The sequence below is a fragment of the Phocoena phocoena genome, chromosome 5 (assembly GCF_963924675.1).
Source record: "Phocoena phocoena chromosome 5, mPhoPho1.1, whole genome shotgun sequence".
NCBI lineage: Eukaryota > Metazoa > Chordata > Mammalia > Artiodactyla > Phocoenidae > Phocoena > Phocoena phocoena.
In genome coordinates, this window is record NC_089223.1 from 66,403,060 (window position 1) to 66,428,865 (window position 25,806).

General features: G+C 43.8%; 1 protein-coding gene across 1 annotated transcript in view; it reads left to right on the forward strand.

Moving 5' to 3' along the window:
- SCFD2 (sec1 family domain containing 2) overlaps positions 1-25,806 on the forward strand; it is a 391,932-nt gene that overhangs the window by 332,449 nt on the left and 33,677 nt on the right. The window contains exon 6 of the mRNA XM_065878015.1: positions 24,789-24,934. Coding sequence (XP_065734087.1) covers positions 24,789-24,934 — 146 coding nt within the window. The remainder of the gene's footprint in view (positions 1-24,788; positions 24,935-25,806) is intronic.

Sequence of the window (25,806 nt, forward strand, 5' to 3'; positions counted from 1 at the left end):
ATCTTAAGATGCCTGCTTTTAATTAATTGGTATTAAAAGTGCTTGTGTAGAGAGAAGAAAATTGAAAGCAGGATGTGGGAGGAAGAGAATATACATTACAACCCTGGCAACAGACACATAGAAGGAACCAACCTGCCCATTGTTTTAAATCTAGCCTGTCCACCCCCATGAAGGTTACACACTGACAGGAGAAGGAATGGATCCAGCATTTACTCCTATTGTTTGCTTCTGCTGGTGGCTGCATCATCCAGGGTCATCACTTCATACATATAAGTAGGAGTTGGAAAGAATGGTATTTCCACATGTGAACCATTGGTGACAGTGAAGACACTTGGCATGTGACCACTAACAGTGGCATATCAGCCCCAATGTACATCTGTGCGGTCGGTACAGTTTAAGTGTACTTTCACTAGCTGGTTGGCCTCTTCAGGGTCACATTGAGGTCATTGTCGTTCTCTCTCTTTGTAGAAGAGGAAAGTGAAATGCTGAGTTAAAGCATCTGTCCAAAGGTCCACAGTAAGTCCAGATCCTCTGACTCAAAATGCCTTGTTTCTTCTTCGGCAACGCAGCTGCCTCTGCCGTGGCTTTCCAGTCTTTTCGGGGCACCGGGCCTTGTGAGAGTGCTGGGAAAGCTGCAGCTCTGCCGATTCAGAACCATGCTCCAGTGAGTTATAAGAGGGAAGACAGCGCATCTGTGGAGCACATGCTGCGTTCCGAGCACTCAGCCTTCATCTCTGTCTTATTACAGCCCTGCCCTCTCTCACCTGAGGCTCCTTGCCTCTGCTGTATCCCTGACTACCCAGGGACCTGGGTAGTATCAGACTTCATATCTGTGTCATTCTCATTTCCCTGACTGTTGTGTAAAGTTGCATATATGGGCATGTTTTTCACCATTCACATGATTTCTTCTCTGATTTGCCTCTTCGTATTCTTTGCCTATTTTTCTACTTGGTTGTCTTTTTTCTATTGACTTTCTTACTGATGTCTTCTTTTGTCTATCTAATCCTTTGTTGATTTTATATGTTACAAATATCTTACAGTAGTTTAAGGCTTGTCTTTTCACTTTGTGTATGGCATCTTTCATTTTTTTCTAAAAATTTTTGTTTCTTTCACATTTAGGTCTTTAATATCTCTGGATTTTTTTCCATATAATAAATGATACAGGGATCAAATTTTATATTGATTATGTCCACACACCACTTGTTGAATAGTTCATCCTCTCCACACTGAATTTCGGCATCATCCTGGTTGTGTATCAAGTTTCCATGTATGTGTGACTGTCCATGGGCTCCTCTGTTTTCATTTCATTCTTTGGTCTTTCCCTTTGGCAGTACCACACGGTCTTCATTACTATATCTGTATAATGAGCCTTGTTCAGCTTCAACTTTTTCTTGCTTACTCCTTTCTTTCTTTCTTTCCTTCTTTCTTTCCTTTCCTTTTCTTTTCTTTTCTTTTCTTTCTTTTCCTTTCTGCATTGGGTCTTCATTGCTGCGCGCGGGCTTTCTCTAGTTGTGGCGAGAGGGGGCTACTCGTCGTTGCGGTGCAAGGGCTTCTCGTGGCGGTGGCTTCTCTTGTTGCGGGGCACGGACTCTAGGCACGCGGGCTTCAGTAGTTGTGGCACGTGGGCTCAGTAGTTGTGGCTCGCGGACTCTAGAGCACAGGCTCAGTAGTTGTGGTGCACGGGCTTAGTTGCTCTGCGGCATGTGGGATCTTCCTGGACCAGGGCTTGAACCCGTGTCCCCAGCATTGGCAGGCAGATTCTTAACCACTGCGCCACCAGGAGAGTCCCTTCTTGCTTATTCTTAACCCTCTGCTCTCCCATAGAAGTTTTAGAATCAAATTTCACACACACACACACACACACACACACACCCTTCACTTTCTTGATTTGCATTGAAGGTGTACTGAGTTAATAGATTAATTTGGACAGAACTGATATATTTACAGTCCTAATCCCTAACGGAACTTGAGTTTGATCAGCCACAGGTTCATGAAGGCCAGAGCTTGCTCTGAATAGTGAAGGGACACCTGACTTCTGTCTGGCAGTTTCCCTGTAACTGGAGAGCTCTTTCCAAATGGCCATCCTTGCCTAAACTTTGGATGCATTACAACGTATTTTTCTCCACGGTGAGCCAAGGTGGAAAATGACTATTGTAGTGCAATTTGCCAAGATTTTTTACTATCTGAGTGATCAAATATATGTAAATAGGGAGAAAAGAGCATGTAAGACCAGTGCAAAGGCCAACTCAGCTCTGACAGCTGGATTCCCGTGATGGCCTGCGTGAGAACGCTCATACACATCAGGGCACAGTGAGCAGTCTTTGCAGGCTGGAAACTCCGCCAGCAGGATAAGAGCTTCAAAATAGAATAATAGGAAAACAAGAAGAGTGTCATTAAGCCTGCTGAGCTTGACATGTCCCAGCCAATTTCATTCCAAAGATTATTACCCTTCTCCTCTGATGAGTACTTTCCTGTTCCTCCCAGCTTTCCTACCATAAATACCTAAGAGTCAAAGAAAAAACGATCCCTGCATTCTGAAAAGTGATAATACTAATCCTTTACTCGCTCCGATACTGTTTGTTAAATGAGGATTTTTAAAGAATGAGAGCCTATTTCTTTTAACTCTTAAGATTTCAAGAAAATAAAGCATCTGTATTATGTTAAACTATAGAAACACATGTAATATTTTTGAGTGGGGGGATAAAAACTGTAGTGATGGGGCTTCCCTGATGGCTCAGTGGTTGGGAGTCCGCCTGCCGATGCAGGGGACGCGGGTTCGTGCCCCGGTCCGGGAGGATCCCACATGCCGCGGAGCGGCTGGGCCCGTGAGCCATGGCCGCTGAGCCTGTGTGTCCGGACTGTGCTCCACAACGGGAGAGGCCACAACAGTGAGAAGCCCGTGTGCCGCAAAAAAAAAAAAAAAAATTAAATTAAATAAATAAAAAGGATGCAGCATTTGGGGCATGGGGGCCATCTTGGGCATTCCCCTGCCAAATTAAAAAAAGAAAAATAAAGGATGCACCATTTGCTTTTAAAATCCAGTTAATATAAGAATAAGACCAAAAAAAATTTGATGTATAAATCCCACACTCATTATTCCTTCTTGAAAAAAGAGAAAAGACCAATTCTCATGGGTCTTTCTGTAAGTGGAAGGTTGGAGAAAGAAAAAGAGAGTTAAATTTAAAGTCAGCAAAAGAATCATTCCATTTGAAACTTGTGTGCTTTTACATTTCTTGGAAAGTATGCCCAGAAATATCTGATAACTGAAGCCTGTGAGAAAGCCATGTCCTAGTGGGAGCTGTAACGTTGTGTCAATGAGGAATCTGTCCGCTTGGTTTTGTTTATTAGTGGTGGTGTTTTTTGGATTTGAGTTTTTTTGCCCTTAACTTTAGCAGAAACACAACTCATTTTCCCACGGATTAACACTAAGAACTGATGAAAAAAGAAACATTTATGAAAAGATCAGTGTTACATCCTCATGCTTATTTTCATGACAAGGATATGGTCTGATTTTGCCTAAGTTCCAAATGTATGTGTTGGGGGAAGAGGATTTGAGAGAAGAAAATCTTAAGCAGAGGCTCAAGCTATAGAAATAAGGAGGCAACCAGATTTAGGGCTAGGTCTTGAGTTCCCTAAAGAAAGGTACGTTAAATGTAAAATTAAATTCAATTTATAACACTTGTAATATATGAATATAGTCTCATTGAACAAAATTTAACCAATACAGGTAAAAACACGAGTTCCTCTTGATGTCTCCCTTTTTTTAATTCCACTTCTCTTTCCAGAAGTAACCCCAGTCATCAGTTTGGATATAATCTTCCACTTTCTTTTCTAAGTATTCACATTCAAATGTATGTGCAAAGGTACACCTAGAAGTATACAGGGCTTTTGAAAGTAGATATGATATCATAGTCTACATATTATTCTGCAACTTGGTTTTTCCCACTTAATATGTCTTAGAGTTTTTTCCAGGTGACCACATGTGGATCTACCCATTCTGTTTTTAACAACTGCATAATATTCTGTGTTATTAATTTAATCGTATGCATTGATGCACATATTAAATAATTGTTTCTAATTATTCTCAATTGTAAGCCAGGCATAGAGACCACCTTTTTTTTTTTTTAAGATTTTAATATTTGTTTGTTTATTTGTTTATTTATTTACTTCGGCTGTGCTGGGTCTTAGGTGTGGCACGTGGGATCTTCATTGCGGCACGTGGGATCTTAGTTGTGGCATGCAGGATCTTTAGTTGCGGCATGTGAACTCTTAGTCGCGGAGTGCATGCGGATCTAGTTCCCTGACCAGGGATCGAACCCGGGCCCCTTGCATTGGGAGTGTGGAGCCTTAGCCACTGGACCACCAGGGAAGTCCTGCGACCACCTTTCTATATGCTTCTTTGTACCCAAGTAAGACTATTTCTAGGGTAGATTCCTAAAAGCTGAGTTGCTGGGTCAAAAGGCCTGTATATTTGTAATTTTAGTAGGTGCCATTCTATTGCCCTCCAAAATGACTTTACACATCTACATTTCCACCAGCCCTGTACATTACCATCATGCTTGATATGAGCAAGCTTTAAAATGCTTGCAATTAATGGTGAAGGAAAAAATATATACTTTGATTTAATTAGACCTAATATTTAATGCCTTTTGAGAATTATCATATTAATAAATTCACACACACATGCGCAGAGGAACCCTTTGTCTGCCCATATGCTCGTGTTTAGCTTCACTGTAAATATGCCTTGTTCTAGCCTCAAGTCAGTACTTCCTCCAGAGCCCAATCTGAAGACAGACTAGGTGGGTACTGTGGCACCCAGATGACGCTAGATTCTGGGGGAAAAGGGGTGACTATTACATGATGAGAGGTGAGGTAGACAGTGGCTTCTGGAAAATATCCTTCCTACTGGGGTAAATTGATGCCTGGAAATTTCTTTCAGAAAACAAGGCCCTTCAGATTAAGCACTCACCCTCTGCAAAGAGACCTTCACTAACAGAAAGGAGTTGGTCTGTAACGTGAGAGCACTGCATGGCCTCCATAGGCCCTTTCAGCTCGAATGTTCCATGATTCCTCTATGAAATTAGCTAGTTGACAGGAAAAACAAGGCCTTGGGGGAATGGAATTCAGACACATGAATGGAATTCAGAGGAGGTAGTCAAGAAATCTCTGCAGCTAGGGCTGACGCAGGGTTTGATTACCTTTGGGTAGTTCAAAGACATTGACTGCGGGAGGGACATGGTTAGGAGGACGTCTTCCACGTCCACCAGTTGACCTGGCCGTCACCTCATCTGCCTGTAGCTCTGCTCAGAGAGATGTTTCTGTTCAAGCATTAGGCGTCAGCGCCCAGCTAATCAACTGAAATGTATTTAAAACCAGATTAAAAGTTGAAATAGCTCATCTGTGATGTCACGTAAGACACATGAGAAGAGAGGCCAGCCAATTATGTCACTGAGAGCGAAGTTTGGATGATAAATGTATCATTAGAACAACAGATACAGGCAATTTGATTTTCTTTTACAGAAGAGTCATAGCATCTATTTCTTTATAGGGTTGCATGGTTCTCTGGCATGGATTCTGAAGGGTTAGAATAATATAGTTGATATTCTTTTTTGCCTGATAGTCTCTTCCTTTGTTGCTTAAACCTATCTGTCAAGGTTCTACTCTTAAATCCCAGACATTTGTGGCATGAGAGGGAGCTTAACACTTCCAAGACATGGTTGTTATAAAACAGTATCATTTCCAGTGTCTTTCCCAGACACTGACCTTTTGGCTGATGAGTTCTATAACATTGTTGCATCATGGAAATCTTTTTAAAAATGAGATAATATGTCATTTGGATGAATAAAGAAATAAAAGAATTCTCGGTCTTAGTCTCAGTTGACATTAAGTATCGAGAGGTCTTATGCTTAATTATATTAATCTAGACACAACTAAAAAAGACAGAATGTGTTTAAAACTACAAGTGTTATCTGTCCCTCAATAAAGTTCATTGAGAATATTTTTAGTGCATATCATCCTTGTCAATTTCTAAAGACTTATCTGCTGAATAATTGTCTACACCACTGATATTTCAACATCCTGGAGCTTTTATGTTTAGGCTCTCATTTCATTACATTGTTTGGTAAAGAAAATGTTCTCAGTGGGCTAAAAATAAAGGTGTACCATGTGTCTGAATTCACCCCTTCCCCGTGGTTCTTTTTTAGACATCCTGAAGGGTTGTGAAAGAACAGGGGAGTTGAGATGGATCATACAGAGCCATTGCAATGTGAGTCAGGGTCTCTCTTCATGTTAGCCCTGTTATGCTAGGTTTTCGTTTACATAATGGATAAACCCAATGCCTATCTTCTGCAGGGATTTTTTAAGTGACTAACACTTTAAAATGAGATTTGAGAATGTCATAGGCCTACTCTGGTCACAAAGGCCAGCAAGGCTGGAGTCTGACACTTGCCTTCTTGGGTTAGTCACACCATCTTGAATCATTGGCTTATTCTCACACCTTTGTTTTGTTTTAATTATTTTTTATCATTTCAGAAGATTTTCTTTAGCAGCAGCAGGGTAATGTCCTATTTAAATAATGCCAAATTCTCTTCTGCTTAGTGCTCTTTAAAATTTTTTTTTCTTTTCTCTTCCATGGTAGATTTATATAGATCATATCCCTAGCTATCTTAAGCTATGTTATATGGGCAAAGCCTTTTTTTTTTTTTTTTTTTTTTGCTGTATGTGGGCCTCTCACAGTTGTGGCCTCTCCCATTGCGGAGCACAGGCTCCGGACGCGCAGGCCCAGCGGCCATGGCCCACGGGCCCAGCCGCTCTGCGGCATGTGGGATCCTCCCGGACCGGGGCACGAACCCGCGTCCCCTGCATCGGCAGGCGGACTCTCAACCACTGCGCCACCAGGGAAGCCCAAAGCCTATATTTTTTTAAATTTTATTTTATTTATTTTTTTATACAGCAGGTTCTTATTAGTCATCCATTTTATACACATCAGTGTATACATGTCAGTCCCAATCTCCCAATTCATCACACCACCACCACCACCCCCCACCACTTTCCCCCCTTGGTGTCCATATGTTTGTTCTCTACATCTGTGTCTCTATTTCTGCCCTGCAAACCACTTCATCTGTACCATTTTTCCAGGTTCCACATATATGCGTTAATATACTATATCTGTTTTTCTCTTTCTGACTTACTTCACTCTGTATGACAGTCTCTAGATCCATCCACGTCTCTACAGATGACCCAATTTCGTTCCTTTTTATGGCTGAGTAATATTCCATTGTATATACGTACCACATCTTCTTTATCCATTCGTCTGTCAATGGGCATTTAGGTTGCTTCCATGACCTGCTATTGTAAATAGTGCTGCAGTGAACATTGGGGTGCATGTGTCTCTTTGAATTATGGTTTTCTCAGGGTATATGCCCAGTAGTGGGATTGCTGGGTCGTATGTAGTTCTATTTTTAGTTTTTTAAGGAACCTTCATACTGTTTTCCATAGTGGCTGTATCAATTTACATTCCCACCAACAGTGCAAGAGGGTTCCCTTTTCTCCACACCCTCTCCAGCACTTATTGTTTGTAGATTTTTTGATGATGGCCATTCTGACCAGTGTGAGGTGATACCTCATTGTAGTTTTGATTTTCATTTCTCTAATGATTAGTGATGTTGAGCATCCTTTCATGTGTTTGTTGGCAATCTGTATGTCTTCTTTGGAGAAATGTCCATTTAGGTCTTCTGCCCATTTTTGGATTGGGTTGTTCGTTTCTTTAATATTGAGCTGCATGAGCTATTTATATATTTTGGAGATTAATCCTTTGTCCGTTGATTCATTTGCAAATATTTTCTTCCATTTTGAGGGTTGTCTTTTCGTCTTGTTTATGGTTTCCTTTGCTGTGCAAAAGCTTTGAAGTTTCATTAGGTCCCATTTGTTGTTTTTTTTTTTTTATTTCCATTACTCTAGGAGGTGGATCAAAAAAGATCTTGCTGTGATTTATGTCAGAGAGTGTTCTTCCGATGTTTTCCTCTAAGAGTTTTATAGTGTCTGGCCTTACATTTAGGTCTGGAATCCATTTTGAGTTTATTTTTGTGTATGGTGTTAGGGAGTGTTCTAATTTCAGTCTTTTACATGTAGCCATCCAGTTTTCCCAGCACCACTTATTAAAGAGACTGTCTTTTCTCCATTGTATATCCTGGGCAAATCCTATTTTGATGAGGAATATTCTCATATCAAAATGCTCAGGATTGCTAAAATATTTCCAAGGCCAAGCCAGTGGCCCACTTGTTTTGAGAGGTATTCGTTAGAATAAAATGCTTTCTCCTTCGACCTCAGCCCCTCTCCCTCTAGTGGTAAATTGCCCAAAGACACAGACTATACCATTAACTTCCAAAGTAGAATTTTTTTCTCACCCCAACCCCATGAGCCTAGATGTGGCCTAGCGGCCCCTAACCTGAGACATTCCACCCAGGAGAGCCATGTATTTCTTCATTTCTAAATGGGAGGGATCTCCTTCTGAAGCTCAGAATTCAGACCTGCATTGCTGAGTATAGTCAGAAGAAGCCTGAGCCGTTCTGGGGTCTATTCCTGGTCATCACAGGCCTCAGACCGGTTGGTGCTCAACAGTCCCCAAGCTTCCTTAGGCGCCTTTCTACCTCCGCAGCTTCTGTTCGTTCCCTACAGATCATCAGTCAACACTGGCTGAGTGACTGTTTCATGTCAGGCCCTGTATAAGACCTGGTGAGTGTGGCAGAGAGTCATAGATGAGCAGGGAAGACCAGCAGGCAAATTGCCCTCAGTCCTCGTGACTTGGGGTGCCAGCCGCCAGCGAATGCGTGCTCTCTGCTTGGGTTTGAATTCCCGAGGCAGCGGTGGAGGGAGGGAGGGCTGCTGTTCCCAGCAGGTTGGAGCTGCCTCTCTTGGCTTCTGCTGGTGCCTTGATGTCATCAGCCAGTGGCAGCATGCCACCACAGTTGTGTGTGTCGGGGTGAAGCATATGGCACATTCTTACCAAGTGTGTGCAGGGCATGTCATTATTTGGCCCTCATCTCTCATTTGCTTTCCTAGATTTCCCTTCTCTGCTGTGTGTGGGGTTTTTTGGTTTTTTGTTTTTTCCTTCCATGACTTGGAGTATACTCTCAAGCCCCACCCCATCCTTGCCTTAGCCAAATAGCTCATACACCACACTGAAATTGCTGCTTTCCTCGTCTGTAGCCGGCACTGGACTGTCCGCTCCTCAGGGTAGGGACCATAGTCACCTTCTTCACTCCAAGAATCCTGCTACAGTGCCTGACACATAGTAAACATGCTGTACGTGTTTGGTGAATGACTGGATGACTGAATGCCTTACCCACCTAGTGGTCCTATGTCTGGCCTTTAGAGGAATCTAGTTGCATACGCTTTTGTTGACAGCATTGTATAATCAGAAAATTCAGACAAACTTGAATTTGAAACTCACCTCTGTCACTTACTAGCTATATATCCTTGGCTAAGTCCCATTCCCTCTCTGAACTTCAGTTTCTGTGTCTGTAAAATGGAGGTCATAGCTACTTCTCAGTGTTGCCAAGAAGATTAGGTATGATAACATGTAAATACCTAAAATATAGTAATGGTCAATGCTTGTTTTCCTTTCCCTTCTAATTGGCTTTATAGATTCTTTATGCATTCCTCTTTGCACCCAGAATTTGGAGGGTAGGTGTTTGTAATAGTTACAATGGGCTAAACACAAACGACCCCAGAATCTCAGTGGTTTAAAACAACACTGGTAGTTTCTTCTCTGTGCTCTGTGTCCACCTCTGGTGTGCAGGGGCTCTGCCAGACGGCCAGAGACCTGCTCTCCATCTGGCCTCCATGATCACTGAGGCAGGGGGAAGGGGAGGTGGTAACCTGCACACAGGCTTTCAAAGGCTTCCCCTCAGAAGTGGCACATGTCACTGTCACTCATATTTGACAGCCCAAAGTAAGCCCCACGGTCCCACCTCACTCAGGGACACGTGTAATCAATCCTACCGCACACCAGAAAGAGGAGACCAGGGTGTCGTTGATTAAACACCAGTGCCCACCCTGTAATATGTAAGATGAGTTAACTTTAAAAGTACCATGAAATATTAAGTGACTTTGACCTCGATTGACAGTGAGGACTGCTGAGCAAATCTTAATCGGGAAGACTGTAATGACGACTGGATAGCCTTCTCAAGGAAACAGACCATTTTAAGGATATGAAGTGTCAGTTATCAGCTACGGGCACTCGAGTTGCAGTCCAGGCTTTAGTATTCATCACAGCAGGCAGCAGAGTCCTCTGCTTGTTAGATTTCTGATCACTGCATTAGCCCTAGTCTCAGTATGCGCTTGCAGGAGGTAAAAATACGTTTCTTTCCAGATAACCTAGGACTTAAACTTGTCATGATGTAAACTGACCCTTCTAGCTCTTTGCTTAAATTTGGGCTATTTTACTGTGTTTATGCTGTACTTTTTATCATAATCATTTAATTGTTTATTGATTGTCTGCTGTGGTAAAAGAGTCTGGACTCTGGGTCCTGACTGCCTGGGTTCAAATTATCGTTCTGCCATTAATTGGCTGTGTGGCCTTGGGCAAGTTACTCAACCTCTCTGTGCCTCATTTTTCTCAGCTGTGAAATGGGGGTGATGATAGCATCTACCTATAGGATAGTACTGAGGATTAAATGAATTAATACATATAAAATACTTAGAATAGTACTTGACACATAAGTGCTCAATAAATGTTAACTATTATCATCATTTTTAGGCAGAGTGGTGGAAATACAAAGGAAATCGGATGCAGGAAGAAGTTTTTATGTTTTATTTGCTGTTGCTTAGAACAGAGCCGCACATCAGGCACTCAGTAGATATTTGTTGGGTGAATCAATGAATGGGCTCTGCCCTGGTGAAATTTAAATCCAGCCTAACCCTCGATTCCTTCCTTGGAATAATACGAGAACTTCCTTCTCTCAAAGGTACCGTAGCCAACCTTGAATTTTCAGGTCAGCACAGCTCTTGACCTCCCTGACCAGGGGTTTTTATTTTCCCTTCACTTGCCAACTTACTCTCCAACAAATTCTGCCTCCCATTCCAATCCCAGGCTTCACGGGCTGCCCTTCTCTTCGCACCCTCCGTGGGTGACCCTGGCGTGACAACACTGACTTCTCACAACAGAGGCTGGTGGCCGTGAAGCCACTCCTCGCGAAGTAGACTGAGTCAACACATGCAAGTTGCCGAGCACACAGCAAGAGCTCAGTACCCACAGCAAGAGCCACTGGAGTGGCTGTGTGGGATTTGCAGAAGCCCCTGGAGTGGCCATGGCAAGATGAGGCTGCTTCTAGAGGTTTCCTGCCTCCAATGGGCCCTGAGGCTTTTCACAGCCAGTAACCAGACTGCCATGGCCACAGCCAACAGTTCTCCGTAGAGGTTCGGTTTGGTCTGGCTTCCTTTTGGTTTCTTTTTTGGTTTTGGGTTTTACCTTTCTTGCGGAAGAGTTACACGTTTGTGATCTAGCTGCACGTTCCATTTACTGACCAAATCCTGGGTGCCTGGCTCTGCACGAGGCACCAAACCCACTGCAGTTCTGAGAACTGTCTCATTTTACCAGCTGACAATGAAACCTTTGAGAGACATGACTGTTCCGTAAACCTGGTCCTGAGCTATCATCGCACAGTTGCTTCACCTGCAGGGAGGCAAGCACTGGGGGCAGAAATGAAGGCAGTTGTGGGCTGGTATGTGAAGAGAGAGTTCAGATGTTACAAACCTGGACAATTTCCCCAGTGGGGGCCCCAAAGAAATCCTAGCCATTTGGAGTTTTTATTTCTAAACTCCCTGTCGACTCCCTTGCCCTTCAGGGAAACAAGAAGCTGAGACCTTGTTTGCTATTCAGTGTATATTCCACTTTCAGGTCCCAGAGCTGGCTGGAGCACAGTGGTTCTTCCACCCTCCCCTTACCCATCTTTCAGGGGAAAGAGCTCTGAGCCAGGCCCCTCACTCACCCTCCATGACACATGGTGGACATAGAGTAACTGCGAAAACAGCTGTGGGCTTAAGAATGTCCCTGCCCAGAAGCAAGTGAAAACCTGGAACCCCTGAGCCTCTGTGATAATTCATTTTTGTCGGCAGAGTTTAAATCGCCCCGTAGATGTGCGATTCATCTGAGCCATCTCCATCAGAGGTTGGAGGAGATGGGTGAGAGCCCACCTGAGACTGGACTGGGGTTGGCGCAGGTAGAAGCGCCTAGAAGCCTGCAGACAGAGGCCCGCTCCACCCGTCAGGAAGCCTGGCTCTGTCCTCAGGGTTGCCCCTTCCAGACCCCAGCTCCCCCTTTCACTGGGACCTGAGCTCAGCGTTGCAGAAGGCAGGCCTCTGCCTATAAGCTTTCCTGGGTTCCCTGCTTTTGCTTCTGGGGTCCGCCCTCAAGGTTCCTCCTGCCCCCAAAAGAGACGAGGGCAATGGTGATATTTCTCGCCTTCCCCTCCATGCCAGGGGCCACTGGCAAACCTCTCTGGACTGTGTCCCATCTCCGAATCAGGCACGGCTGACCTCCACGCTAAACCGTGCTGCCTCCAAAAGAAAATACAGAAAAGTGATAGATAAGAGGCCTCATTTAGTGGGAGCTTAAATTTCAGGCGTAGCAATGCTGGCTCAGCTCAATGGCAATTTACAACGACAGGTGCAGGGGAGCCTTAGATCGAGGCTGAGAGTGATTTTTGTGTGTCTTGGGGGAGGGGCAAGGCGGGGGTCTCATTTGATCTGGCTGTTACCAGAAGAAAAATAAACTCCATTTGTCCTTTCATTCTTTTAAGAAACAAAAGGGATGAAAGAAACTTTAGGCCTATAAGCTTCCCTTTTCATTCTTCTCTTTTTCTCAGATAGATCAGAAAATGATTCCATATTATTAACCACCTAGCCTTCCCCAAAAATATAAATAAAGAGACACTACTGTCCCTCCATACTTACAGACCTCATGATAACAAGCTCAGTGAGGCTGGAGCTCAAGAAATATAATGGAAAAGAAAAAACTTAGATTTTTTTCTTTGTTTTTTTAAAGCTCCTCTAAATGACGGTGAGAATAAGAGGCAGGGGAAGGCCAGACAGTCATTTGAAAGGCTTTTAAATGTGCCATGATTTGGACTTCTGATTTCATCCTTTTCTACAAACGAACGATTAGCTGTAGCACAGGTTTGTGTAATTAGCAGACAGGCCAAACCCTGAGTGATTTATTCACTTGTAACTTGGACAAGAAAGCATTGACTAGGGACTTCCCTGGCAGCCCAGTTGTTTGGACTCCGCGCCTCCGCTGCAGGGGACGTGGGTTCAATCCCTGGTAGTGGAACTAAGATCCTGCGTGCCACGCGGCACAGCAAAAAAAAAAAAAGCATTTCCCAGTGGCACATCACAGCTAAAAACAACACCGTATTATTCCCACACTCGCAATTTTATTGGCATTTCTAGAATAAGGTACAACCTTATTTCTTAAGAATCCTTCACAGGCAATGGACCTTTGGTACTGTTTGTAAAACTGGCAACAAGACTGGGCCTGGGCTAAGTAAGATTCAGAAAGAAGCAGAAAGAGTGTACCTTGATGTGATCCTTCACAGCTTCCTTCTTGGCCTGCTCCTCCAGGAAGCCTTCCAGGCCGTCTTCTTGGGGGAGCCCTAGGCCTCTGCAGCAGCTGCGTCAGGTAGAATCACCCCTACCCCCAACACACACACATTTCTGCACTGGAGAATAGGGAGGGACAGAGTGTGCAGGGTAACGAAATGCAGGGCTGGTAGCAGGTGGTGGTACATGAGGAGGACAGGTGGGATTGGCCTCAGCAGGTCTCGGAAAGAGCATCTGGGCTTCCATTTCCCTCTCTCTGAAATGCCGAACTAGTTCATTGGTTCTGAAACTGTGCCCTGGGGGAATACTATTCCCTGCTAAAATCAAATGATGGCAGTCTTCACTCAATTTAACGAAAAATAAAGCAGATCAGATTTACCCCACCGTAAGTTTCTATCTATTCTGTGTTTTCTTACCTTTGTTGCTGCTTCAGCTTTCGTAGTACCCCAAAAAGAACAGACAAGAAGCGAGCAAATGTTAACAGAAGAGCTGCCAGCTGTGCTCAACTCACAGCTGTGCTCTGGTGCCACCTTTACGTGCATGTAGCATAGCCTTGTTTTCTCCTAGTCTGGAAAACGAGATCAACAGTCGTCATTGTCACGGTGGTCTCTGAGGCTCCCAGGTGCTATGGCACCTGACAGCTTGTGAAAACAACCAGATGCAGGTCATCTCTCAAGTCAGCTTTGAGAGGCCAGCCCTCCATGTCCAGCTATTCAGAACCACCAGAAATGTCAGCATGCTTTGAAAGGGGACTTATGGTATCAATGGCAAGTCAGTAAATCAATAGAATTAATTCAACAGAATAAAAACAATCAACCTATTAGGAAACATTGGGAGTGAGATACGGGTTTGAGATGGTGTCTGTGATTACTGTTAAGGAGCCGCCCTCCTTGGGACTGGGAAGGTTCATGACCATGAGCTTAAGTGGTTATGTGGGCATTTCTCCCACTTGTGGCAGGTTTCATTCCTGGAAAAGGGGCCCAAAGTCGAAATGATATGAGGGAAATCTGATTTTTCCTATGGTGATAGCTCCGATAATAGGAGATTGTGTAACTGATCAAAAAATCAATGGCTACCTTTTTGAAAGAAATAGCCTCAGGACTTCCCTGGCGGTCCAGTGGTTAAGACTCCACGCTTCCACTGCAGTTCGATCGCTGGTCCTGGAGCTAGGATTCCACATGCTACGCGGCGCAGCCAAAAGAAAAGAAAAGAAATAGCCTCAAACCTGGTATTTCACTTACTCTGAATGCTGAACTTCACAGTCCCCTTGTCTAAGGTGACTTGGATTGATTTAATAGGATAACATAATAACCGACGTGAAATTGTACTAAACCTGATGCGGCATCACAGCAGTTTTTATACTTAATTAACCCTTCCGTAATTAACCACATAAAATCTTAAGATAAAGAGACTGTGTTGGTATAGTTAGGGTAGTCATAAAAGCTGCTTTGGAGAGACTTTTCAGAAGCATCTTGGAGGAAATGCTTTGGAATGGTTGGGGCCGTTTCCTTATTTCTGCAGTGACCCAGGGTTATTGGTCTTGCTGCCTCCTTGGCTCTTCCTGAGGCAGCACGGACGTTCAGGATCAAGAGGCTTGCTTGTCCCGCTGCCTCCATCCTGCCTCCTGGGCCTCACTGGCAACTTGACTTTGTTCCCTGCCTTAATGAAAGATGCAAGTTCCAAAGCGTATTCCTGACGACGCTCCTTCCTTCAGGTTTCCCCCACCGCATGTCAGACCTTGGGCTAGAATTCTGGGCAGTCACGTTCTCTCGTGGCTGTACAAGACTTTCCACGTCCACCACCCCTCCCCAAACTGCCTAATAATAATAGATTTCAGCTGTCATTCCTTCCCTGTTTCCAACTGTTATAAAAAGCTGAATTTGCTGGAGGCTTAAAAAAGTAGTGTGACTGGTTTTGTGTTCTGTTATATAGTTTAAGATGATAGCTGATACATTTAAAAGATTATACAATATATATATATTATAAAGCGTAATTACATAATAAACACCCATGAACTCATCGCCCTATCCCAAAGGGTCCTTACCCGCCCACCTCCTCCCCCAGCGGTAACCACTTTCTGAAGCTTGTATTTATCATTGCCTTTCTTTTAAAAACAGTTTTATCTCATATGCACGTATACCCAAACCACGTAGAGTTTAGTTTTGCTTATTAAACAGACAAGCCAAATTTATGCAGCCAATTGAGGTTGCTCTTCACCGAGCAAAGCCTTTATGAGAGATGATCCACTCACACGTGGAGGCGGCACTTGCTCAGACCCATCTGGGAGCCCTTTGTTTGAAATTTCCTGCAGAGATAGTTTATCAGCTCCTCAAGAATCACACTTTATGGCGTGTTTGGTCTGATTCAGCTCTTTTTCCCATTATCTCTCCGTTTTCCCCATTCATTTATTTAAGAAATATTTCGTGGCTGCTTCTAGGAACCAGGTGCTAGCTATGCTAGAGACCAGCGGAGAACCAGGGAGAGCCCCGGCTTCCCTGGAGCATGTCGCCACCCCTCCCCTCCTTTCCTCCTCTGTCATTGGAGCAATAACTAGAGGCCACAGGCTAAGGAGATTCCAGCACACTGAGCAGGATCCAGTGAACCAAGGGGGCATGGGACCGATGTGGCCTGAGAGCCCGAGGGGAGACCTATGGAGGGACTTCCGGGGGTGGTCCAGTCTCCACGAGCCCTGCCTTGGGCCCTTTGTGGCCTCACCGGGACACCTTCTGACCCTGATTTTCTTTGTTAGGCCAGGCTCACTAACACTCTCATCCAAGCATACATACATTATCCCCGCACCTGCTGAGGAGCCCCTGCCGTGTAGTGTAGATCAAGGATCCTACAAGGAAAGAGGAAGTCAGCCCTGTAAGACTTGAAGGCTGATTTAAAAAAAAAAAACAGATTATGGTTTTTTTATGTTAGAAGAACTTAGAAGTCACACTAGGTCATTAAATATTAGATTGATGACACAGATACATTGCCCTGTAGTATAAATATGAGACCTCAGAAATACGTGTGTATAATACTTTTCATTTATATACAATATAATGTATAATATAAATACAATGAATATAAATAATACATATATATAATTCATGTGTTCTCAACCAGCCTCCACACGACCCATTCACCAAAATAACTTACATCCTGCGATCCCTCAATAAAATAGAACAACCCACGCCAAAACTCTGACCCCCTCAGAGCTCTAAGGCAACCTCCGCTTGCCTGGGCACATCTGCTCATCCTGGTCGAGCCGTGTGATTCCCAGGAGCCAGTTATGTTTGTTCCCAAACCTGCTTATGCCAGTTGTATTTGTTATTAAATAAATTAAATTAAATGTTTAATTAAATGTTCTCTGAGGAAATATGAATTCAAAAAAAAATTGTTTCAGAGAAAACCAAATTGAATGCCTTGAAAGACTCAGTAAAGATGAGTCATTTTAAACATGCTTTTGAATTAGGTATGAACAAGATGATTGTGAAAGATTGAAGGGAAAAAAACCCATTAAAATCTAGAAGAATTCTGCTCTCAGATTGCGCTACAGGTGTCTAACTTCTTATTCCACTTTAAATGGACTAAAATTGGAAATTATACACAGTACATAATTTTTTTTAAAAAAGAATTCTAATCAGCAGATAATACTCAAACAGAAGACTTTTCTCAAAAGAGTAGTGAATAAACAGATGTTTGTGTTTTAATTTTAAACAAAGTTATATGTACACACAAATACACATATATGTGTATGTATACGTGTGGGAGAGAGATCAATTCTTCATGATCCCCCTCTTTAAATGACTTCTAATCACCTATTGGTCCCAATCACATTTGAAAAAGAGCACTTCCATTATAAATATTACCAGGACTTCCCTACTCAAGAGTGGTTTTACACAGTCAGCCTCCCGAATAGATTTCAGATGTGACACCACTTGCTAAGGTTTATTTGGTTTTTTATTTTGTTTGGTTTTGTTTTCATTTGCCAACCTTTTATAGAGAGCCATGAAAAAGGACTCCATCTTTAAAACAATGGTTTGAAAAGAGAGAAAAGGCAATGTCAGACAGCCGGATGGATGAGGGAGGTCATGACTTCCCAGCGCTCTGCCCTTTCTGCTTTCTGGCCACGTTGCCCTCCCAAGCCAACCTTTTCTCTCACTGCCCCAGGAGCCCACAGAGATGGGTCCCCTGCTGCCAGGGGTTTGCTGAGAGACAGGAGGGTGGGATGCAAATTGGAAAATGGACCTGATGTTCTCAACCTCTGGGCCAGAAGAAGGATGAGGAGGCCATCCTTGGATAATTTGGGTCCAGATAAGAAAAGAACCCCTTGAACAGGCTCAACTGAAATTCTTTGACCCTAGCTCTTCTCAGTCAGATGTAAGGGACTTTTACAACTGTGACGAGAATAATATCACTCAATAGGGAGACATTTAAAATCCAGTTCCAGCCATGTCCCCCAGCTTATCCAGCCATACAGGTTCCACGTGTGTGTGTGTGTGTGTGTGTGTGTGTGTGTGTGTGTGTGTGAAGGCCTTAGGTGAGGGTGCTTCATCTCTAATCCAGACTGAAGCTTTGGATAAGGCAGCCTCCTGATACAAGATGCTTTATTTTCCTGAATACCTAAGAAATAAAACCAAACTTCTGGGAGCCAGGCTCTTTTGAAAAAGTTCCCCATGCACCAGAAAGGTGCAAGCCTGCTCCGTGAGAGAACCAAACAGAAGGACTTAGGCAGACTGGAGTGAGGAGTCCAGCTTTATTTCAGCCCTCCCAGGAGGATCTGAAACAGGAGGGAAGGGGGCAGGGCACAACCTTTGAAAGAATGACATAGCCTGAGGACATGACATAAGCTGATTAGAACCAAAAAGGTCCAAGATGGTGGACAAGTCGACTTCCACTAGACCTTGAGCCTCAGTATATGCTCACTGTACTACATTAGCATGCTAAATGACACACCCACGGGCGCCATGACAGTTCCAAGACCTACCATAAAGATCAAAAAGTGGGTGGTGGCCCAATTCCTGGAAATCCCCACCCCTTCCCGAAATAGCTGGAATACTCCTCCCACTTATTAGCCTGTGAAATTACCCACCCCTCTAAAAACTGACAACACCATACCCTGGTATTTTTCTCACCTTCTGAGATGGCCCACACTCTGTCTGTGGAGTGTGTTTCTCTCTAAATAAATCCACTTCTTACCTATTGCTTTGTCTCTCACTAAACTCTTTCTGTGATGAGACATCAAGAAGCTGAGCTTCGTTAAGTCCTGAAACCGGGTGTGTGATATCAGCTGGAAGACTGTGGGTTTTGGCTGGGTTTGAGTCCCAATCTGAGTTTGGGCCGGGTTTGAGTCCTGGCTGCGTGGGTTCAAGTCCCAGTCTGAGGTGCACGGTTTCAGATCCCTGAGCTCTTCAGCCTTCTCTCCATTTTACCTTTGTTTTTGCTGGAAATGTGGGTCCCTGCAGTGCACAGAGCCATGGAAACCGCTGTCCTCCCTCTGCCGAGGTAAAGCAACTCCAGTAAGTGGAGACGGGTGAGAGGGGGACGAGGGAGGGCAGATGTGGACACAGGAGCCCTATTTTGTTGCCCCGAGGAGTAACTGGACCCCTGCCCAAGAGATCCCCAAGCCCTCCAAAGAAAGAAATTGCAGGGGCATGAGTCATCCCCTATTTTAGGCGAACACAGGGGTGCCCTGCGGGACTGAGGGCCTCCCTTATCAAGGAACAGGCAACTGAAGTACGCAGATTGTGCTTGGCCAAAGGCTAGGATCAGCTTCTGGTTTATTATCTATTTAACTAAGTGGATTAAATGAGAATTGACTGGAATTGTACACTTAGGGGTCCCTTACAAAACGCCGTTATCTCATAAGCCGGCTTAATGGAACAGGCTGTCCGGGGCTTATTAGAAGTAACTGAATACAGTGCCCTACAGGGCAGAGATCCGATGGGGGGTGTGTGGCAGGCCCGGGAGATCCCACACCTTGTGTGGCCACAAAAGATGGGCCTGGGGTACAACTGCAAACCATACTATTAGCGTCTACCCCCAGAGACAGGCCCAGATCTTCCCAAGAAGAAAGGCACCTGCCATTCACTCCACTGTAAAAGCACTTCTTCGATATTAAGGGTGGACTAAGTGCTTTACTGATCTTTTATGTATGTGGACTCCGGCACGTACGAAAGACAGCAGGGTAGAGCGGTTAACACAACCGTCTTGGGCGTTAGACTGCAAGAGTTTGCATCTTAGCTTTACCGCTTACTACTTGAGTGACCGTGTGTGTCACTTAACTTCTCTATGGCTCAGTTTCCCCATCTGCAAAATGGGGATGATAGTAGTACCTACTATCTAGGTACTACTACTACTGGTGTTGGGTTTCTGAGGAGATTAAGTGAGCTAATATGTATAAACTTCTTAGAATAGTGTCTGGCATAAGTGATTCTATAAGTGAGCTTTCAGTGATTATAGCTTTTACACCAAAAAAGAATTCATCCCATTTCATAGCTTTTGCACCCGCATCTCCTTTAGCTATTGATGGCAGCATGATATGGAATGAGCTGCCCTCACAGAGGAGATATTCTGAATGGTGGGAGGCAGTGTACGTGGAGGAGGTCAGGGCTGTGATCAGAGGGACATTTTGCTGGAGATGGTGATGCGATCTTACACGTCATTTATCTTCTCTTATCCCCATTTCTGTGTGTGTGTGTGTGTGTGTGTATATGTGTGTGTGTATGTGTGTGAGAGACTTTCATTATAGGGTTTAGGTAAGTGAATGTAAATTCTGCTTTTGGTGAAGATTGATATAATTATGAAGATGCTCAGAGATGAGACCCCTTTGGCCTGGTGTCCCAGAAACATGTACATTTTAGAGGACTTGCTTTGAGGATAACAGACACATCGGAAAGGATCGCTGGACAGACCCACTGGACAGAAGTTGCCCTTGTGCAGTTGGTTTGAACAATGGAGATAATTGACTGTTTTTCAGGAAGGTTTTAATTTATTTGCAAATTTTGCACTTTTTTTCTTCCAGCAATTTCTTTGACAGTGTTATTTTTCTGTTGAGTTCCTTTGAGTTCAATTTACCTGTAATCTGTAAACATTTCTTCTGTCAACAACCTGCTCCACAATTGACCTAACTCTTCAGAATTACACAGCCTTTGCTTAAACTACTTATAACGTATAATCTACGATTTCCATGTATAATTTATAATTTTCAGTACTCTATAATCCAGGAGATGATTCTATTCCACTCAGCCTAATGGATGAACATTACAGTCCTCACTTTTCAAAAAGTTGAAGGAGACCATATAAAAATTTGTATGAACCTTTCTGTTCTATAGAATTACTTTAAATTTAAGAAGTTTAGCCTGTTAGCTGAATTGTGTTTTAGGGGAATGGAAACACCATGCATAGTGTTAGAACTAGTAATGCTTTCTTCTTGTTTTCATGCCGTTTTTAATTTAAAGGAGTAGTAGTATAGTATACAACACTTAGATATAATTGATGTAATTTCCCATATTTTAAATGGCTCAGGCTGGGAGTTTAAGGAAAGAAGCCACATGAATCAGTGAGAAGCCATAACCTTCCAGGGTTTCTTCTGGCTGATTATTGACTAATGCACAAATTGATGTGTCTCAACTGAGCTGCATTGCCGAGGGCAAGCATGGTATGATATTGATAGATGCTCTGGACCTGTGGATCTCACCTTTTCTTGGTTATGAACCTCTTTAAGAATAAGGAGGAAGTTGTGGACATGCTTCTCAGAAAATGACACAAAGCTTGGCATAGAATTCTAGAGAGTGTACACGAACTCCCTGAATTTTCTGTCGAATCCCTGCTTCCCCACTGGAGTTCACTGAACACAGGGAGGCTTCCTCTCACTAGGCTTGACCACCCTTTTGATTTTTTTTTTTTTGCGGTATGCGGGCCTCTCACTGTTGTGGCCTCTCCCGTTGCGGAACACAGGCTCCGGGCACGCAGGCCTAGCGACCATGGCTCACGGGCCCAGCCGCTCCACAGCATGTGGGATCTTCCCAGACCAGGGCACAAACCCGTGTCCCCTGCATCAGCAGGCGGACTGTCAACCACTGCGCCACCAGGGAAGCCCCTGATTTTTTTAATGACAGTGAGTTGGACATTTCTGGAGACCAGGATATAGAGACTGGTCAGAGGATTTTTATGATACAATAAGAAATATGCATATTGGTCTTTGTCCACAGTTCCTAGCACACAGCTCTTAAAACCCTTGGAATTTCCAGAATGATGAGAGTGTCCTATATGCTAATGCGATGATTGGTGGTTGGGGGAATAATAGCTTCAGGATGGGAGCTGGTTGCCAGAAAAACCAAGGCATGTTTAGAGTAGTGGAACTTTCAGCCCTACCCCCGCAACTTCCAGAGTGAAGAGAGCAGCTGAGAGATGCATTAATCACCAGTGGCCAATAATTTAATCAATTGTGCCTATGTAATGAAACCTCCATAAAGTCTCCTAAACAATAGTGTTTGAAGAGCCTCTTGGTTGGTGAACACATCAAGATACTGGGCAGGTGGAGCACCTGGAGAAGGCATGGAAGTCCTGCCCTCCTTCCCCCATACCTGGCCCTCTGCATCTCTTCCATTTGACTGTTCCTGAGTTGCATCCCTTGTAATAAACTGGTCCCAGTAAGTAAAGCACTTTCCTGAGTTCTGTGAGCTGTTCTAGCAAATTATTGAACCTGAGGAAGGGGTCATGGGAACCCTTGATTGATAGGTCAGGAGTGCAACTGGCAACCTGGGATTTAAACTTGGCATCTGAAGTGGGGGCAGTCTGGGTGGGGTCTGCACTAACTCTACATAGCTAGTGGCAGAATTGATTTGAATTGTAGGACACTCAGTTGATGTGTGGAGAGTTAGAGAATTGGTTGGTATAGGGGGAAAAGCCCACACATTTGGTGTCAGAAGTGTGAGTAAAAACAGTTCAGAATTTTGCCCTCCCTTTAAGAGTTATATACAGTGTTCCACAGTTATTGAAAGTACAGGCTCAACTATCTACACACTGTGTCTGCTGCCATTGGGTTCCTTTGGATGTTCCTATGTACTTTAGATACACTCCATTTTAGTTGAAGTTTGTTTGGATCTACCTCTACTTCCTAAAAACTTCTCTCTTTATCAAAATTAACAAGTATCTCCTCACTTCACATCCACTAGGAGAGCTACAATCAAGAAGATAGTTGATAACAAGCATTTTTGAGGATGCAGAGAAAACCCTCTTACACTGAGGGTGGGAATGTAAAATGGTGCTGTCACTTTGGAAAACAGCCTAGCAATTCCTCAAACGGTTAAATACAGAGTTGCCACATGACCCAGAAATTCTATTCCTAAATACGTACCCAAGAGAAATGAAAATGTATGTCCACACAGAAACTTGTACATGTAAATCTAGAAGCATTATTCGTAATAGCCAAAATGTGGAAACACCCAAATGTTCATCAACCAATGAATGGATATTTAAAATGTGGTATATCTATACAATGACTATTAGTCAGCAATAAAAAGAAACTAAGTGCTGATGCATCCTACAACTTGGATGAGCCCTGAAAACATTGTGCTAAGTGAAAGAAGCCAGTCACAAAAGACCATATATTCTATGATTCCATTTATATGAGATGTCCAGAGTAGGGAAATCCATAGAGACAGAGAGCAGATCAGTGGTGCCAGGGTCTGGGGGTAGGGGGAAAGGGGGAGTGACAGTTAACAGGTATGGAGTTTCTTGTTGAGGTGATAAAAATGTTCTAAAGTTGATTGTAGGAATGATGATTGTACAACTATGTGAATATACTAAAAGCTATTGAATTGTACACTTGAAATGGGTTAACTGTGTGGTGTATGCACTGAACCTCAATAAATCTGTTCTGAAAAAAAGAATATAGATTCTGGACCCAAGCTGCCTGTGTTAAAATCACCCTGGCATCTCTGGTGTCCTGAGACAAGGATTTGGGTGCAAGTACTGTATTTGAGAAGATGTCCGAGGCAGTGTGGTCAGGACGTAGGGAAGTGAGACAGGAGAGGAAGGAAAGCCAGTAGAGGAGGCATTCATGAGTGAGTTACTGGTGGGGGCAACTGGGGCTCAGTCCTACTGCCCCCTCCATAAGGCTATGGAGACCACAATTCACAATGGTACCCCCCAAGCGATGAGAAAGCTCTGTTGTTTCTGAGTACTGACTTCTATGCTTCTAACCAGAGAAAGGCCCCAGACAGGAGGAGAGATACACAGAGACAGACACAGACAGACACAGAGACAGACATGCAGGTACTTGAGGCAGGAAGCAGAGGGCACAAGAACTGTTCCCCAAACCTACAGGTGAACCAGTCCAGAATGACTGAACGAACGTGGGCTGAACATAGACAGTGTGCTGATGGGAGTGTTCCTTAATCTCTCTGGCCCTCAGCTCCCTCATCCTTTGTATGGGGGAAAGAATAGCTCCTGTCTCATAAGGGTGATATGGGGATTGATGAGTTCATGTATCTGCAATATTTCAACAGTCAGAAATACTCATCTTGAATCTTTCTCTATTTTTTGAACTTCTGACTTACCGTGATCATTCCTCTTCTGCATGAGCTTGTAACAAGACAGAGAAGAAATCCATCTATTATGAGTTTCAAAAAGAAATAGAACCACTTCCGAGAACAGTCTTCTTATTAGGCCCCCTTTGTGTTTGATCAGCTCTGAATGGCTGCCTTTTGAAATACGCCATAAGCTTTGTTAGCGCATTACATGCCCATCCCAGCAAGTTCTGTTATTGGAGCAACTCTATGATCTTTCTCATTCTTGCTATTCTATTTTATGGAAACTGTTGGTGGGATTCAAGTGAGAGCGGTTCATCACAGTACCCTGTTGTGTTTTCCTTTGTGTCTCCTATTTTCCCAAAGCTGTGTTCAGAGGACACTAGACCGTGGGGAGCTTTCTTTTTGTGAAACTTCTGCAGTCTAGGGGTTGAAGCCAGTGGCTGCAATCCCAGGCAATTCTGAGTTCTACTTCTGTCAAAGGCATTTACACTCAATGTGTTTCATTGCTCAGGGATGATTGAAACAGCCCAGTTGGTGAACAGCCAGGGGGAAATAGGGTTAAAAAACAACAACAACAACTATGTTACATGAGCTCAACCTGTCACGATTACAACTCAGTGTAAAGATTTGTTCAGCGAAGCAAATATCTCTGGATTGTTTCAGGCTGTGACTCTTCAATTAACCTGACATTTCACAAGTCCAGAAGTGCCGTGGATGAACTCTTTACTTCGCTTCGGGATATTGCTGGAGCTCGGAGTCTCATGAAACAGTTTAAGTCTGTATATGTTCCTGGAAATCATACCCACCAGGCAAGTACATATGTTTTAAAGTAACCGTCTAATCTGTGTTGTGTTTTTAGGATTCAGAGACTGAAAGAAAAGTTTCCATTTTAACCTCTCTAAAATGAAGGATCTGTTCAAGATGAAATCCAAGGCCCTTGTAGTCCAGAGTTCTGGGTTCCCCTGAATCTGAAAGCTTCCCAGTTTATTTGTATTTCAGGCTTGATGCAGTGAGGTGAGCGCTGGATTATGGGTCAGCGCTGCTTTATAACTGCCCCAGAGCTGTTCTGTCACCTTAAGCAAGTCCCTAAGCTCTAGATGTGGGGTGGCCTTAGTGCCCAAGTTTCTGGATCTAAGAGTAGCAAAATTACCTAATAATGTTATGGCAAGGGAAAAAGAAGCTGATGCCAGCAAAAACGTTTGTTATTTAAAATGCCCCCCCACACTTTATTAGGAGAGTCGGAGAACCTTGCAAGGATGTTTTGACCAGGGAGTAGGAAGACGGTATGAGAATCCAAGATTGAAGGGGTAATTGCTCTATCAAAACTCCGTGGGGCGAGGTGCGGGGGAGGCACAGGGAGACACAGAAAGACCCAAAGGGAAGACGAAGGGGTGAAGGAAAGCTGGGGCCATCGAGGCTGGGCAGTCTCTGTTGGACAAGGAAGAGACAACCCGCAGGTTCCTGGTGGCCAGAGGTGAGCTTTCAAGGAAGAACAGATGTTTCTGACAGAAAAGATCATTGGGTTTTGCTGTGGAGTGTGTGAAGGAATCTTCTCTTCCATCTCCCCATGAAATAGTAAAATTCGCTCCATTTGCTAAGGCTTTTTGGAGAGTTGAATGAGCTGTTAGTGGGGACTATGACATAGTGAGGGGTTCAGCTTGAGGGTTCTGACTCTCTAAGG